Here is a 17,946-nt window from a genome sequence, read left to right on the forward strand (position 1 = left end):
CAGTGTGTGTCTGGCAGCCTCCTCAGCCTGGGCAGATTTTTTTATGGGGGCAGTTCTGTTGTGATACTTTTCACACGGGGGATGGAACAAACTGGGAGCGGGGTACGTGCCCCCCGTGGTGTGTCAGTTTTAACAGGGCACGGCACTGCAAATGCCACTTTCCTAAAGGGGAGGGCAAGGAAGACTCTCCCACAGGCCAGCACGGGGCTCCAGGGAGCACTTTATAAGTAGATCCCTTGGTGAGTTCAAAGTACAGGATCCCTTTTCCTCCCTTGCGTGGGGCAGAGGTGCTGCTGGTGCTCTGTGCGAGGGAGGTATGGGGCTGGGTTTTGTTTTGCTGGGGGCTGCCTGCACCTCCCGAGCAGCCAGGTGTGAGGCTTGTTGTTCCCATCCTGCTGCGTGGGGCAGAGGGGAGGAGAAGCCATTGCTGGTTTCGCCCTGCGTTACCTGACAGCTTGCTCGGGCTGGGCTGGTTGAGCACCTGTGGGCTGAGGGACGTGGCTCCCTGCCCTGGTGGGCGCAGGGCGCAGCCCCACAGAGCAGGGGTGACCACCGTAGCTGTTGGATTGCTGCTGGCTCAGGATGGTGCTGGCAGAGGTCCAGAGCTGGCCCGGGAGCCGCTGCCTGCAGATGGCAGTACCCGCACGGAGCTGATGCACAGTGCAGAGTGGTGCCCAGGGCTGGGGAGGCAAAGGGGGGCTCCTCCCGAGGGCACCCCGACCTCGTCCCAATGCCCTGGCTCCCCCAAAGACCCACAGCCTCGCTGGGCCTGGGCTGCTGCACCGTGAAGCCGGGAATCTGCCTGCAAGGGCTCCGGGACTGTGCTGCCTGGCCTCATCCTGTCGCACAGCTGGGGTGCTGTGACCAAGCTGGATGGTGATGCCTCCCAGCAGGGAGCTTGCCTGAGTCTCCTCCTACCCAACACCCACCTCATTTCTGTTTCTGAGCTGCCCCTCTGCCTGCAGCTGCTCTAGAGCAGCCTTTCCCTACTGGGTTCCCCTGCTAGGGGTCCCCCCGGTTCCCATGTCTGGTCCCCTCCGCCTGCCAGAGGCATGTGGAAGAATGGCTGCAGAAGCATGGCCTTAGAATCTCTGAAGATCTGCACAATCCAGGCCTGGTATTAGAATAGGCCTGCAATCAGAATTGTATTGAAGTTGCTGTGCTGAAGATAACAAGAAAGGTAGCCTTGAGCTATTCTTGAATCCTGAGACCAAGTAATTATGTTGTGCCAACAGGCCGTGGCTGTAACAAGCTACAGCTGCTGGGAAAGCAGGTGCAGGGCCAAGAAAGATAGGGACCGGTATGGGAATATAGGGAGTAACAAACTACAAGGCTGAAGCACAGCAACACAATTAGCTACATGGATAGAATGCTTATTTTAGTCATGATAATTAGGGGTGTGAGAACCGCGCGCGTTTAGAGACTACTAAACAATCATATTTCTGCTTTACGAATACGCATGTGTATCAGTTCTATATAAGTAGTGTTAGAAACTAATAAAATTGAGCAAGATGCATAACTCATATTGAGCATCTTGACTCCAGCGAACCCTTCTTCCAACAGAGGCAGAGGGGCTTCATCCCATGCCAGACACGTGTGGAGCAGGAGGGAACGCAGGATCTGGGAGTAGGGCAAAGTCCTGGCACAGCCGTAGCACCTGGGCCCCCTGTGCTGCAGGGTTTGGGGGGCAGAGCTGGGCTCTCCCGTGCCCCACAGCGTGCCCATTGCTGCTGGGACACCCTTGGCACGAACAGAGAGCAGCAGGGTGCAAAAGGAAAAAGGGGATGGTACGAGGTGCCCCAGGAGCTGCTCTGCTCATCGTGTGAGCACAGACGTGACAAGCCTTGTCACATGAGTGGTGGTCCAGAAAAGCTGTCAGGTTGGGCTCTGTTTGCTGCTGCCCCTGCTCAGCTCTGGTCTGGGCACCTCGGGTGTCCTTGTGTCCACAGGGGTGGCTGGAGGGACCACTGGTGGCCATGCCCACCCTGGACCACCACAGGACTGTGATGGGTGGCTTACACTGCCAGGCATGCCGGTGCTGGGTGGCAGGGATTTTTCTCCTGAGCATCTGAAAAGCAAAGTAGCAAGAGCAGACAGGCAGAGCTGGTTCCTGGGTGCTGCCGAACCTGCCATGGGTGAAGAAGCACAGCGCTGCTGAGAGGAAGAGGGCAGCAGGATGGCAAAGGCTGGCAGGGTGCTCCGGCCACCGCATCAAATACATGGTGGGTCTCACCTGGTCCAGGCTGTGGCTGTGCTCTGCACTGTCACCACTCCTGGGAGCAGCTGTTTGGGTGCTGCAGCGTTTCAGTTTCTGTCTTCACTGGGCACCAGCTGTTTGCCCCACTTTGACCCAGCTCCTCACCCTCGCAAACCCCTCTCTCAGGCAGGTTTTCAGAAAAACCCCACTTGCAGCTTCTTTCCCTCTGGGACCCCAGGGGAGTTTGACCCTGGGTGGTTTCCAGCAGCTGCTTTGCCAGGGATGAACATCCCAGAGGCGTGGAGGGGCTGCGCCAGCATCCCTGCGGCAGGGCAAGTGCCAGCCCGGGGCACCTGGTGCCGGATAACTGCCTGGGCAGCCTGGCCAGGGCAGCAGGGCTTGTGGTTCAGCCTTCGAGCGCCCCAGTCCTTGTCCTCCCTCCCTTGGGCACCACTGAGGGGCCACAGCAGCTCTGTCCCTTGGGGGGCTCGAGGGGCCGCAGCAGCTCTGTCCCTTGGGGGGCTTGAAGGGCCACAGCAGCTCTGTCCCTTGGGGGGCTCGGTCCCACCGGGGCCAGGGAGGGATGCCCCGCAGAGCTGGGCAGGGGGGCTCAGGAGGTCGCTTCCCCCTCTCCTCGTGCTTTGCTCCGCCGCGTTGCTGCCAGAGTGACCTTTCGGAAAGGAGGATGTCAGTTTGCTGCTGCCCGAAAATGGGGGCTTTTCAGATGGCGAGGGGCTGGGTGGGGGTCTGGCCGCAGGGAAGGTGGCTGCTGGGACCAGCCCTCCCCACGGGCCCAAGTCAGTGCCACGGCCCGTCCCGGCACCCCCAGGGTTCCGTGCCCCCCATCCGGCTGATGCAGCTGGGCTGGTTCCCAGCCCCAGGGCAGGACACCAGGCACCTGCCCAGCCCCCGGCAGCCTCCTCGCTCTGTCCCCGTTGGCCCCCCAGACCTGAGCCCTTTAGGGGTCCCTGGGGGTCTGGCTGCTCCCAAGCCCCTGCAGTGCTGGAAAGAGGTGGGGTACAACCTTCCCGCAGCCAATGCTCTGCCGGTGCTCCCTGGACAGCCTCCAGCACCCAGCTGCCCTCGCACGTCCCCAGCGCTGCTTCCCCTGGGGCAGCCGTGCCACTTCCGTCCCCCTTCTCCCCTGGCGTGGGCACTGTCTGGGTCCCCCGTGGGCACAGGGGTTCCCCGGGGTTTGCCGGGCTGTGCCCGCAGCCTCGCAGCATCTCGCACGGCTGCTCCTGGGCTGCTGCAGTCATGCCTGAGCTCACAAACCCGTCGGGGGGGGGGACAAAGCAGAAGTTGGGGAGTCCCTGCTCCCCATGCCCAGCCCAGTGGGGCTGCCAGGCCCCGCCACGGGGCTTTCTGCGGGCTGAGGGGCACATGGAGGAGCCCAGCGTGATTTTGAATCATGACTCAGAAACCTGCCTGCGGCTGAGCCCCAGCACTCTGCAGAGAGGTGATAAACCTGCTTCCCTTGTCGGTGCTTTTTTTTTTTCTTTTCCTTCTCTCAACATCCCACCAGCAGCACCCCAGCCTGCGGGTTCTCCCTGGCCACCCTAACACGCTTCGCTGCCCTGGCCTGCTGCCCACGCCTGCGGGAAACAGGACTCCCCAGCCCCGTTGTGGCACAGCACCCGGGGTGGAAAGTGCAGCCAGCCACAGCTGGGGCACTGAAAACGGCAGCAGACACAGGTTTTGCATAGAGGAGCAGAACTAAATGTCCTTGCTAGAATCACGGTGACCCCAAGTCCTCCATGCCGGGTGAGTCCTCGTGGTGCTCGAGCTTGTGGAGCTCCGGGCGCGTGTGGCTCCCCGGGACCTTTCCCGGAGCCCTGTGTGCCCCATGCATGGCCATGAGCCCCTTGCAGCTGCGATGGCATCTTGCCCTGGCATCCACCCCGGGAGAGGAGGGGGCTGTTGAGGCAAGAAGGGATCTGAGCGACCTCTGGCTCAGCACAGGCTTGGAGCAGGCTGCACAGAGCAGGATGAGGCCCCTGCCTAGTGCCAGAGGGATGTAACAGGGTTTGCTGGGGGCTGAGGCCAGGCTCTGGGTCCCGCGGGAGCAGGAAAAAGCCTCTGTTCTGCTTTCCCGTGTTCCTACCCACATGGGGACCACAGGTGATGGGGGTTGTGCCCAGGTGGGCAGCTCGCAGAGGCCACGTGTGCACTGGGAGAGGATGCTCGCGGGCTGCAAAGCCCCGCTGCAGCTTCTCAGTGGCTGCGGACCGAGCGGGAGAGCTGCAGGCTCCCATCCGTGTGGCTGGTCCTGGCTACAGACCTGGGCAAGGCACACGAAGGGCAGGTCTCAGCGGTGCTGAGCAGCTGCCCCTTCCCCGAGTGGCAGCTGTCCCTTGTGCCAGCCATCCTCACAGCCCCGGCTGCTGCCTGGAGGGTGGCCACAAGTCACTGACTCCCTGCTCCATCGTGTGCCCCGAGCCAGGAGCATTTCGGGAGCTTCGCAGCCACCCCGTACATCCCACCAACTTTGGTAAAAGCTGCGTGGCTCCGTCTGCAATATAAATACTCCATGGGCTGCTCCGAGCGAGGGCAGCGGTGGGGAAGGCTGAGGGTGCGAATTCCCCGGGCGATTAAGCGGGACAGCAGAGGCGGCTCAGGCCCGGCACATTCCTGCGGGGCTTGATGCAGGAATGCCTTTGCGCTCCTCTGTTTCTTTTTAAGACAAGACTAGCTGGCAGGTAAGATAATCACGGTGTAAGCCAAGTCATGTGAATGTTAAGAGTTAGCAGATGAGCCACAGGACGAGCTATTTGCCATGCAGGCAGAAGGCTGCCAGCCCCACAGATTTTGCTGGAAGCCTCTCTCCCTCCTGTTTTTCTTAAACCTCTTTGCTGCTGACATCTTGCAGCTATGAAATACCCTCAGCTTCCATTTTAACAGGGTTCCAGCTCTCCTGTTTGCAAACGAGAAGGCTGAGATATATGGTTCAGGCATGTTCTAAGGACCCCCAAAGCAGGGGCAGGTAAAAATGAGGCGACGTTTATCTGGGTGTGTAAGATGCTGGGCTGTGAGGCAGGCGTTTGGGTGCGGGCTGAGCTGAGGGCTGCACGCCTGAACCGCCAGCAGTGTCATGGAAAGGTTATGGCGAGAAAACACAAATTATTCTGAGAGTACCACTGTGAAACTGGTGAAGCCAGTGGTTCCTCTGGGGTGAGGGACAGAGAAGTGCAGCGCCGCTGCACATACAGACCACATACATAACCACATACAGACACCCAAAAAAGCACCTCCGTGAGTTTTAAATCCATTTTGCCTTCTCCACGGAGAGGTGGGGAGAGCACCGCCGAGCACCCGGGCACATCCCTCCTGGACAGCATCACACCGGCTGCAGAGCGAGGGGGCACACGGGGCCGGGGGATGCTGCCCCAGGGGCTACCTCCCCCAGTGAAGCGAGTGCAGGTGGGGGGCAGGATGCTTCACCCCCTGTTGCCACCAGCCATGCCATCTGCACGGACCAGCGGCTCGGCATCACCTGGGGTGTCCCTGCTGAGCCGGGGGACCCAGACCCCAACACCACCAGTGACAGCCCAGCACTGTACCCGCTGGTGATGGCCCGAGGGCTGGTGCACAGGGCTGGCTTTGGAGCAGCGGGGTGGGAAGCCTGAAAAGCTCCAGGGCTGGAGAGCTGTCTGCACATGCTGAGGCGAACACAAATGTGCCTCTGCTCTGTGGCACGGGCAACCAAAATCATCGGGGTGAGGCTCCTGCCATGGAGTCAAAGAGGGCTTGATCCCCCACCCTTTGTCTGCCAAAGTGCCAGGATTTCCCTAATTGCTGGGGCAGTTTAACAAGCGATGTGATGGATATGGAGTCTGTTCAGCTCTCCTAATCCCCCAGCTGGCATCGCACACAGCTCTGTGCCAGGCGCCCTGCCCGCACCCTGCCCACTGCCCCTCGCCACCCTGCGCACCGGGGGCTCTGCTCCCAGCAGGACACTCCAAAGCAGGGCTTGGCATGTGCAAAACCAGGAGGAAACTATGGAAAACCTTGCCGGAGCCCTCCAGTTTCAACATGGGCTGCTGGTCGTGTCTGGGTGGGAAACTGGGGGTGAGGGAGGCTGGAGGGTCACTTGTGTGGGTGGGTGGCCTGTGTCGTGCTCCCCGTGGCTTGTTTGCCCATGGTGGCATTAATGGGACTGTCACAGGGCACAAAAGACAAAGCAATGCTGAAACATGTTTTTAACTCCTCACAAAACAGCTTATTGCTGAACGACAGACCCATGGGGGTGATGGGGAGCTGCCTGAGGAGCTTTGGCATGGGGACACAGCGGGGTGTCTTCCTCTGTCCCCCTCCCACTCTGCCCTGTGTGGTCCCTCCTGGCATAGGCAAGGCAGGGTGGCCTTGGGCGGTTTGGCCCTCGCCTCCCCAGCTGCAAAAGCCACCTCCATCACACAGAGGACCTGCTGGTGGCTGCTTTCACCCCTTTCCTCCAGCAGAGCCACGGGGGGATGCTCTCCCCCATGGACAGCTGAGGAGAGTGGGGTCAGAGTGGCGAGGTGGGAGCCATCAGCAGGTTCCCCAGACCTGTGGGGCGAAGCAACACCTTCCCCCCGCCGGGCCGGGCTCCCCCACGGGGCCTCATTTGCCAGACAGAGCTGGCTGCACCTTCCCAGCGCCACACTGGGACCGTAGGTGCTGTCCCCACGTGGGGCTGGAGCAGAACACAGGCAGCAGGGGACTGGCCGCCTTAAGGTCAGGGATAAGTAATGCCCGGAGAGGAGCTGGGAATGGCAGCTTTTGGTGAAATGCCAGATATTCCTCCCATTATGGGAGTACGGGAATATGGGAGCATAGCTGCATTCAGGAGAGCATCCCCAAGCCCTCCTTGCTCCAGCCACATCCCCGCCTGTCCCTCCTCCACTTGGCGTTGTGGCTGTTGCAACCTAAGTGTTGGTGGCTGCCACCCCTAATTGTATACGTGGAAAGTTTTTGGCATGTTGGGGATCTGGGTTCTGCCTTGGCAGGCGAGGAGGTGCGGGGAGAGGGGGTGCCAGGCGCAGCCCCCTCGGTCGGCTACCATGGCTGTGGCACCGGTGTCTGCCCACGAGCCATCACAGCGGCCATGGGATGCTCCGGCAGCTCTGTGGGACGGTGGGGGATTCATCACCCAGGTCACATCAGCATACCTGGACAAATCATCATGGAGGTAGGATGCTGAGCATCCAGCTCGTGGTAGGAGCTCCAGGATCTGGCGAGTTACAGGGGGAAAACAGTGGCGTTTATTCATTGCCCCTCTCTCCCCCAGCCCGCACAAGCCTGCCCTGGTGGCCAGGCTGCCATGTCAGCACACAAAGGGCTCTCAGCGTGGGGCAGACAGGTTGTAACGCTTTAAACCATGGCTGAGGACTGGGAGGGCTCCTGAGGTTGAATTTAGTCCAAGACCGCGGGAAGCCATGTGTCCTCCTGGGCTTCTGCGGTACCAGTAGCCGTGGGGTGAGCCGTGGGGTTGGGCTGAGCCATGGGGTGAGCCGTGGGGCAGGGAGCTGGCACAGCTGCCCCAGGGCCCCCTTCCCACCGGGATGAGCTGCCAGCAGCCACCACTGGGTTTGGGTTTCCATCCCCATTGGCGCCCTGGGCGATGCTCCATCACCCCACACCTGGGCAGAGGGCAGGGCCGTGCCCCTGCAGGTGGGGTGCTCCACCATCCCCCCGGGGGCACCCACCACCACTGCCACCACCCCACAGGGGCACGACAACGTGCCCTGCTGCCCGTGTCCTCCATCCCCCCATTGCCACCGCCATCCGCCCCCCACCACCATCTGCCTCCCAGCCCCACCACTATCCACCCCTCATTGCCATCTGGCCCCATCACCACCTGCCCCCCACTGCCACCGCCACCCGCCCCCCACCGCCACCTGCTCCTATCACTATATGCCCCTCATCACCACCACCATCTGCCCCCCATTGCCATTCCTCCACATCCCCATCTGCCCCCCACTGCCCCCCACTGCCATCTGCCCCATCCCCATCTGCCCCCAGTGCCATTCCCCCCAGCCCCATCCCCACCTGCCTTCCACAGCCCCATCACCATCCGCCCCCCGCCGCTTCCCATCCCCACCTGCCCCCCTCCTCACCGCCCCCATCGCCATCTGCCCCCCAGCCCCACCGCCACTCACCGCCACTCACCGCCCCCGCCATCCGCCCCGCCCCTCCCCGCCTTGCCCCGTCGGGCGCCCCCTGGTGGCGGGCGGGCGGGGCGTGGCGGGCGGCGCGGCGGAGGAAGCGGGGGCGGTGCGCCTGTGCCGTGTCCCTCCGCGCAGGGTGGCCGCAGGCGCCATCGGCGGCTGGGTCGATCCCTCCGCGTCGCGCCGTGCCGTGCTGTGCCGTGCCGGCGGGAGCGGCCGTAGCCATGGCCCGCGGAGCGGAGCCGGCGCTCGCCGCCCTTCTCGGCCTGGTGCTGGCCGTGCTCAGCCGCGCCGAGCCCGCGGCCGGTGAGTGGCGGGGGCGGGAGGGCGGCGGCGAGGGGCTGCGGGGGCCTGTGGGGCTGCGGCGCTGCGCGGGCGGCCCCTCGCCTGGGGCCTGAGGGGGTGCCCGGGGCCGCCCCTCGCCTGGGGCCGCTCCGAGCGCGGCCGGCCCGGCGCCGGTGTCACCTCCTCCCGCGGGGCCGGCCGGGGATGGAGGGCTGGGGGGGGCGCCTGGGGTGTCATCGCGTGGGGGCGGCCCGGGCCACCGCCTCTTTGTGTGGAGCGGGGCCCCCCCGCCCCGAGGTCGGCTCACCTGCGGGGGGGCTGTCCCGGGGGGCTGCTGCTGCCGCCCCCGGGGGGAGTGAGGGGGCTGTTGCTGTCCCCGAGGTGGGGGAGGCGGCTGCTGCTGTCCCCAGGGGGAGTGAGGGGGCTGCTCTCCTGGGGGGAGGGGGCTGCTACTGTCCCCGGGGGGAGTGAGGGGGCTGCTGATCCTGGGGGGGGGGCTGCTGTCCGGTGGGAGCTGACACGTAACGGAAAGCGCGAGGGAAGCCGTGCTTTACTGGCAGCGATACGCGGGCTGTCGCAGCCGGGGTTTGAGCGCTCGAGCTCTTCTGATTTCAAAACACGGGAGAAAAGGGCTGACTGCTTCCCATCGCCTGGGATACCTGTGCGTCCTGTGCGCCCCAGCCTCTTTGCTGGGGACATACCTACACACACAGAAGGGATTCCTACATCTCCTCCTCCTCTAATTGTTAATCAGTTCAGGCGTGATGGAGCCATATGTGCACATCTGAAGGAACCGCTGCTTTCCATCGCTGTTGCGCATCGGCATTTGCAATGTGTTTTGCAGCCGGGCTGGAGAACACGGTCCGTAGCCTTGACTGCTGGGTTCTGATGGATTTCACGCCTCTCCCGGCAGCAGTCCTGCTCCTAGAGCAAAGCATGTGCAGCCTTGCAGCACGGTAAAGCTATCCGGGACCAGCAGTCATTGATTACTTGCGCGGCTTCTCATTCTTTCTTCCTTTTTTCCTCCGGGGAGGCGGGATTGCTCTTCAGGTGACGTGTGGAGAGCGCAGCGATGGGAGAAAGTGGTAGTGGAAGTTGTTAAGTGTGTGACTGCGACGCTGATTATTTCAGCAGTTTTACTCTTGGGTATGGTTAGGGGTGGAACTTGTCTGCAGAGTTTTGACCACTGCTGCTGGTTTGGTTGCAGAGTAGTTGGGCTAATCAGTCTATCTGTTTTTACTTTGAAATGGCCATTATTTGTCTCCTGGGAAAAATGTTGGTCTTCCCCCCACCCCCTTCCCCAACCCCTCTGAGATCTGACTTACTCGTACTAATGTGCTGCAAGAAGATGGTTGGAGTTAAAAAAAAAAAAAAGCTGTTTCCTGACTGTGTGTTGGCCAGATTTGCTTAAAAGTGACTGGAAAAATAAAGAGTCTTTCAAGGGTAGGTGTATAGTAGCACTGTTGTTTCTGGAAATGGCTTACACAGATCAGTAAGATGGCAAAATCCTCTTCCCACCCCCCCCCACCCCACCCCCCCCCGAAGACTAATGTCTTGCCCACTTAGTTTGACTGTACTTTCATACCAGCAACTTACCAGTTCATTGCTAGCCCTACCAGTTCTTTCTCTTGGTGGGGGCTGAGAGGGAGAAGTACCTGTGGTGTCACTCATCACTTGACGGGGTATGGATACCTACTGGGCTGGTTCAGGTCCTCCCATGCTGTAGAAATTTTTTGGCATTGTGAGTAAAATTTCCTCCTGGTGCTTAACAAAGGCTGGTTGTCAGAGATGACAGATCTAGACTGAAAATAAATGACTCCTGTTGTTCGTGAGATACTGACCTGCATCTGGTCCCTGGGAGTGGGACTTGTGGCTTGAATTAATGGGAAAGATGAAGTCACCGAAAGGGTATTTTCAGGTGCATATTCAACTGTCTTGACGCTCTTGTGCAAGAGAGGGCAGGTATCTGATGTCAGCCCTCTTGGTCAATAAATAGGAGGCTCCTGGATGCTCTGAGTGCTATGGTTTGGACTACTCAAGTCTGCCTCATCATGCAAGCCCAACGATGTAGCAACTTGCTTTTCCAGTTGAGCCGTTGTTTAGTTTTGCAAAAGGCTGCAGTTGAGGTTGCAGTAAGCTGGGGTGGGGCGGCAACACCTGTGCTTTTGGTGAGGATACTCTCCTGATAATTGCTGTGAACGATTTGCACCTCTCCTGATCAGACAGCAGCCGGTAAAACAGGAATCCTGGCTAGTGAAGCCCACCCTAGTTACTACCCACTGCTGTTATTAACGCTTGGATTTTGCTAAGCCCAGCTTCACCAGGTTGCCGTTTACTGTCAGCCTGTGTTTCTAACAGGTTTTTAATTTGGAGGGGTGCAAAGGTAGCACGTTGATGCAGATTGCAGTTTGAGATCTTTAGTTTTAGTTTAGAGACTTTTGAGGACTTCAGGTAATGCTGACAATGCCGGTCTGCTTGATACAAATTTGCTTATGGAAGAGCAAGTTTTACTTGATCTTTTGGAAGTGTAGCTGCCTATCAAATTTGTTCTTATCAAAGATGCCAATTTAAACTTTCAAAAGGGAGCATGATGAGAATCTGGCTAACTGGCATCGCTTCCTGCAGGGCACCTCTTAGTCATATTAGAAATACGTGAAGATCGTCTTGCTGATGTTCTCAGGACTTGGATCCTTGGGAAAATAGGACTCACGCCTCTGGTGGCATTTGGCAGTTGGGGCTCTTACAGTGGGTGGGTTGGGTTTTTGGCAGCTTCCACAGCTGGTTGCCTCCCTCCGTTTTATTAGGTGTCTCGCTGCTGTTGCAGTAAGCAGGTAATTCTCTTCAGTGCGCTCTCATTCTGTTCAACTTCTCCCTTTCTCAAAAACCTGTGTCTGTGCTGAGAGAAGGGGACTGGTGCCTGGAGTTTGAACCCAGGACAAGGAGTAGGTGAAAAAGCAGCAGCAGGATTCTGGCAGCCTGTTTCTTCTGGGCTTGAGAATCTTGTTTGACAGCAAAACTGATCAGTCACAATTTGTAACTACAGATACAGTGTCGTTTCCTTCAAGTTAGTACTGTTGGCTAATGATGGTTAAGTGGAGGAGCGATACTATTAATTCTCACTCCTCCTGTGGGACATGTTAGGGAAATGTCATCCATGTTGGGGGGGAAAAAGAGCTTCCCTAAGCATCTGTGTTAAAAAGTCCTTTTGTAGTTATATTCTTACTTTCTATTAATTCACTCTGAAATCATCTTGCCAATAGAAGTCAAGGGCTGTCAGTGCCCATCTAGGAGAAACAGTGCTTATATCATTCTAAACACGGTCATCTGAGAGCTGCAGAAATAATCGTTCGTTCTGTTTAGAAAATAGTCTGTTCCTAGGGCACATGTCCTTTTTTTAGACTGCTCCGAGGATGAAAAAAGAGCTTTGTATCTCAAAATGGCATGGGCGCCTGCTGTTTGTTCCATGCAGCAAGTCTTCATCTTGTTTCTCTGACATCACCCGGGACGGCTGCAGAAGCGTTGCTCAGCACAAGTAGCGGGCTAGCATTTCTGCACAGGCAAACATGCTTAACGTTCAAATTAATAAAGATTTAGTGCTGGAGAATGATGGAAGACTTTGGAGAAGACAGGAGCATGGCTTCTGTCTGCCAGATTGCCATGGAAACACCAATACCTCTTTGGCTCTAATTGCCTTCCCTACATTTTTTTGTTGAAAACTTTTTTCTCCCCTCCCCAACTAAATGCTTTATGTTGCAGTTCTGGATTTTGAGCGTTTTGGCTTTCTTTGGAAAACTGAAAATAGGGGAAGGCAGGGAACTGTATCTGTGGAAGGAAACGGAGGATATTGTGACTGACACAGACTTTAAAACTGTATTGCAAGTTCATCCTGAATTCAGTCTGTATTATAACTTGAGCTTTTATTGGTGGTTTCTCAACAGGAACAGTGTCACATGAATTGTGGCTGCACTTGATAGAAATAACAGCCCTCCTGCAGCTTCCTGGGCCTAAGACCCCGACAACAGGAAGACTTTAACTCTACCTGTGAATTTGCACGACGGGTTCCCCGCTCTGTTGTTAGGAGGGCCAATCAGTAGTTTTCGCCAGGTCCTAGATGTTCAGAGGGGAGATTTGAAACAGATGATGGTGGTGCACGCAGTTTTCCTATTAGTACTCTCAAATTAAAAAAAAAAAAACAAACAAACCAAAAACCTGATGAACTTCCAAAGCAAAATTTCTTCAACTTACAAGCTTGTTCTCCTGAAATCCACTTAAATATTTTTTTTGCAGGGTGGTTGTTTTTTTTGGTTTTTTTTTTTTATGCTTTCTAGGGAAGTTAGTGAAGGAAACCACCTTAGCTATTGGGGGTTTCTGTCCCAAAAGGTACAGGATGTTGGCTGAGTGCCTTCACACCCCTCTGAGCTCTGCTTAGCTTCTCAGTTGATGAGTCTTGCATTATCCAGTTGATTTCAGGCTTTTGTGTGCAAAAACGATGGAGATGTCTTAGTAATCTGATTAAAGCATTTTTGCTTTACAAACTATTTCCATGCCTTATAGATAAGCTTTGTCCTTTAACTGCTGTCCTCTGTCTGTGAAGTGCAAACTGGTCAGCATGTTTAAATTCTCCAAAAGTTAATCTTTTCTAAATCTGGGCTGACTATAAGGCTTTATCACTTTTCCACAGTAAGGATTTTTACTAGTTTGCTTCTTCCCCCTCTCCTTGTGGCTGCCATGGGGCGATCTGTTCTTCAGGAAAAAAAAAAAGCTATTTTCATATTTTCAGCTAGCACACACTTACGAGTGGGTTCTTCCATGATATATAGTCTCACTGGAACTGTAATCTGTTGAGGCTAGTGAATAGTGTAATTAGCTATTTCTCCTTTTTGGGTTTCCTCCAAAAGTTGGTTATCTTTGGGTATTGTCTCCATGTGTGCAGTGCTGCTTATTCCTTACCAGCTTTTTCAGCAGCTGTGTGGTGCGAGGTACTGCTGTGGGAGGGTTGTGTCCCTTTCTGCACCTTGAGGATCTACCAGTCTTTCTCCAGAATTGCACCTTGTGTTTCAGCATTTTCTTCTTTTTTCAGACTGTGTTTTTCCTGTAAGGGAACCAGAAGCTGCTTTTGCTCCCTTGGAATTTAAGACCCCTTGCTTTGTAGTTTGCTGGTGTTTCTGACCATGCTGATGGTCATAGTCTTTAGAGCTGGTCCACCTCTGGCAAGCAGCCTGAGCTTGTGTAAGGATTTGCCGTGCATCTTCTGTTGCTGCTATTTGAGGGCTTTGAATCTTTTTTTTCCACCTTTCTCTTCTTACATAATGGGTAACACCACTGGAATGACAGGCTAGTTCTCATGAATGTCAATTGAGACAGAAAATCCACTGGCTATATAAAGGTTATTGAAACCTATTTTGTCTTTTAGTTTTCTTTCTAGTCTTTAATGTATTTTCAGCCTGACTTTTCTTCTATGCTTGAGTAGGTTGTTTACTACCCTCTCCCACAAGAGAGCTGTTGAACCTATAGACAAGCGTCAACCAAATACAACAGAGATCTAGGTTCTTAAAATATACTTTCTGTGAACTTCATGGAAAATTTGTAGACAGAATGGAGGAGAGAGAGAACACGTACAGTGTCCTCCCAAGGAGAAAGCTGTACCAGCAGCTCAGCAGCATTCCCTGCCAGAATATTGTTCTCCCTTTATTTAAAGTAAAACCTTTGGTCAGAGCCTACAGGTTCTTAGATGCAGGATAATCAACCACAAAGCTACAGGAAACCAGCTTTGTAACGTCTCTTCCTCACAGCATTAATTGTTTTGGTATTTTGCATTTTTATTTCTGCTTAACTTTTTCTGAACTTGTGGGTGAGGACTTTATTGGCATTACTTTCCTTTTAGTATTTACAACAAAGCCCTTTCAGATTTTCTCTGGTTATGGCTCTGTTTCCCTATAGCAGTCTTCTCTTTTAAAAGCTGAACTCTGATACTTACAGCTTCTGATCTTAATCCATCACTATTTCTTTTTAATTTTCTCGCCTAGAAAGGATCTGAATTTGTAGTGGGCAGATGAAGTATAGAAACCACATCACAACTTCCCGATCGTCTTGGCATCCTAAAGAACAGCAAGGCAGGAACACAACTTTTCCTTTAGTTGCAAAGGTTAAACCTGGGTGAGATTGTATTCCAGTTAAGTGTGAGCTTTGCAGTTGGGCGTTGAGAATCACAGCACTTCCTATAGTGTTTCCATGAGTAACACTTTCTGCTTGTGCTCGTTCTGTAGCAGTGGCTACCTGTTCTTCTGTCTGGCCTTGGAAAATGGTCCTGGTAGGCTAGTTAAATGTCAGGTTAGAAATTATGTTTAAATGCAAGCGTGTGCAAGGGTTTGTATGGACTCTAGGCTGGGTAGTATAGTTAATAACATTCATCTCGTGTGCGCTTAGGAGTCCTCATCTGAGAAGTCTTTCAAACTTGGCTATGATACGTGCTAGAAACTGGGTGGTTCTTCCACAACGTGGTGGCCTGCCTGCTTCATAAGAAGCCAGCCTTTTGATAATTGTGAGGTGTCTTCCCAATATTCCTGTAATATGCCCAAATGGACTACTAAAAATCATGAGGCCGTTCAATACATTTAAAAAGCCATGGGATTTCCCCTTCGAGACCTGCTGGCATGCCACCACCGCACGAGAGCACAAGGACTTGAAGCATCAATGCTTATGCTTGGTCTGGATTAACCCAGCTTCTGATAGTCATGGTGGTTTTGGCAAGTTAGAGCAAGTCCAGAAAATGGACAAATAATTGATCATTGCTGTTTTTTTTTAAACACAGAAGAAATTTGTCAAAAGCAGCCTGTTAGACTCAAAGCCTTGACAGCATACTGGCGCGCTCTCTCTCTGGGTTCTAAAAGAATGGCTTTATATTTTCAAGGCAAGGCTGTCTTCGCTCACGCTGTACACACCGAAGTATTTCCAGTTGACATGATGGATGTAGTGAAAAGTACTTTTTGTGCTGGCTAAGGTAGAAGGTAAAGTTGTAGCACTCAACATGATAGAGCAGTGAAGTAGCTTTTGAAGTAAGTTGTGTTGAAATGCCTTGGTTTTGTATGCATTGTGAAATTGTTAAAGATATCGTGAAATACAGGAAGACAGTGCTTTGTGCACAGAAATGCTAATTTTACTGTGAGAACTATAGCCTTCAATTTCCCTCGTGATTTCTTTTTTAAAGAGTAGTGGTTGTTACTTTTAATGCTCATTTTAATATAGAATATGGTTACATTTACCTTTGCTTTAGTTGCATTTAAATGTATTTCTATTCAACCTATTTTAGTCTCAAGCTGCAAAAGTACAAAAGAGTCTTTTTGCTTTTGTTTTCTTAGTTTCTTTCACTTCTAAATTACTATATACAAAATACATATTCAGCTGTCTGTGTTGCTCTATTCACTGTGTGTCTCTGTTAAAAGAATTCTAAAGTCTAGTAGTAGTTTAATGACCTGCTAAACAGCCGTTCAAGGCAGGAGTAATTTGTCAAAAACCAGGAGAAAATTAATCATTACTTTGCTAAAGCCTCTCTGCCGTGGCTGTGTTTGGCCTAGCAAGCTAAACAGGAATCACTGTTTCAGATCCTTACTGTGACCCCGAAAGCCATCACCCTCTTGCTCCCCTCCGTGCAGTTGTGCTGGGAGGTGGTTTTGGCCAAGTGCTAGTTAAGCTTTTACTATGTGGGTTACAAAATCAACTGGCTGCTCAGTTCTCACTAGGGACACAGCTACTCGAAGAGATTACAAAATTGTGTTTGAAAGCACGGGCACAAAAGAAATAATCCTCTGAGTATTTGCTTCACTGGCTTGGTGGGTGTGAAAAGAATGAAAATTCAAGGTAGTGAGCTGAGAGTACTGATACGGTAAGGCTGAAATATGGTAAGGGTCACTTTTCCCTTCCTCCATTTCCCTGGAGTAGCGCAGGTAGTAAGAGAAATCCAGATCATTCCAGGTCCTTTTGCAGTGTCCCTTGAACGCCGTGTAAGTGCACTATGCTAACTGTAGCTAACCTTTGTTGTGAAAACAAGCTGCTGTAGTGTTAGACAGAAGCAGATGAAGTTTGGAGTTGAAGCCTTGTGGATGTTGCTGTTAAATGGGATAAAAATCATCAGACAGGTGCAAATCAGTGTGGTTTTGACCGCTGTGTGGGGGAATGTCATGCAAAATCCGTGTTAATATTTCTGTCGCTTAGTAACCCTGACCTCAGGGGTTATCTGAAAGGGCCTCAGAGTGGAATTTTGTTCATTTCCTGAGAGCTGTGCAGAAGCAGCACCATCCAAGCGCCCCTTTTTGAAGAATTGAGTTAACAGAAACAGCTGTACCCCTATTGTCAGAAATATTGATGGTTTTCCTGGGCAACTGAGTTTAGTTTAAATGTATTCTCTGTAGGGATTGCAGGTGTGAAATGCTCCTGTAGTACCTCTTAGTGCATGGGACCTGTTTATGTTGCTCCAGGGTTATTGGGAAATAACACTTGAAGCCCTGGATAGCAGTAACTGGAGTCTGTTCCAAGTTGTCTGATTGCTGGGGTGAATTTGGGCTGGTTGCAGAGAGCTTAGGGGAACTGGTGTGTTAACTCTTCGGTTTCTGAGCCCCCTTCTGTAGTCACCAGAATATAAGCTTTGGTGGTGGTTTGGACCACGTTTCCCTGGTGCCCCTTGATGAATTTGTATTGAAAATTTAATACCTCTTGACGTAAACTACCTTAAAAAAGGAAAAAAAAAAAAAAAAGGGCATCTGCCCTGTGGCAGCTAGTACACAAGAGGGCAGTTTAGATGTTATTCCTCCCTCTAGGTGCCTTTAACCTAAGATTGGTTAAATGCTTTCCCAAAGGCAGTAAAATTGTTGAAATAGGGTCTGGAGAGGCACGGAAGTGTGTGTGTTTGGGGGCCAGGAGACAGAACTGGAAGGTGGGAAGAGCTTGTGACCTCTGGGCACATGGGTAAGTTTAGGGTAGGACCCAGATCTTGCGGTTTCAAGGGCTTTATCCACTAGTTTGGTGCTATTCAAGTGGCAGGCTGTGAGCTAGGTGGACTGGCTGAACTTTTGTGGTTCTAGAGTGCCCTCTGCTCCTGCAGGGTTTCCGTAGTTCTCGCCCTTCTTTAGGCACAGCCCCAGCGTGCTGCTTCAGGTTCCCGTGAAGAGATGAGCACTTGCCAGAGCTGAGGCTGATGTGAAGCCTGTTCTGATGGAAACAACACTAGAGCTTCCAGCTGACTTGGATAAAAATTGACCAGACCTGAACTGTATCACACCTAATAGCTTTTAAAAACCATAATACTGAAAATACGGAGTTTGA

The 17,946-nt window shown here is 53.7% G+C and overlaps 1 protein-coding gene across 1 annotated transcript in view; it reads left to right on the forward strand.

Annotated features, from left to right (window-relative positions):
• Nucleotides 1–8,458: 8,458 nt before the first annotated feature.
• Nucleotides 8,459–17,946, forward strand: part of NOTCH2 (notch receptor 2) — an 87,283-nt gene continuing 77,795 nt past the window's right edge. The window contains exon 1 of the mRNA XM_080407312.1: nucleotides 8,459–8,649. Within this exon, the coding sequence (XP_080263438.1) occupies nucleotides 8,568–8,649 (82 nt within the window). The 5' untranslated portion in view covers nucleotides 8,459–8,567. The remainder of the gene's footprint in view (nucleotides 8,650–17,946) is intronic.

Source organism: Falco punctatus (assembly GCF_963210335.1).
Source record: "Falco punctatus genome assembly, chromosome: 11".
Taxonomy (NCBI): Eukaryota; Metazoa; Chordata; class Aves; order Falconiformes; family Falconidae; genus Falco; species Falco punctatus.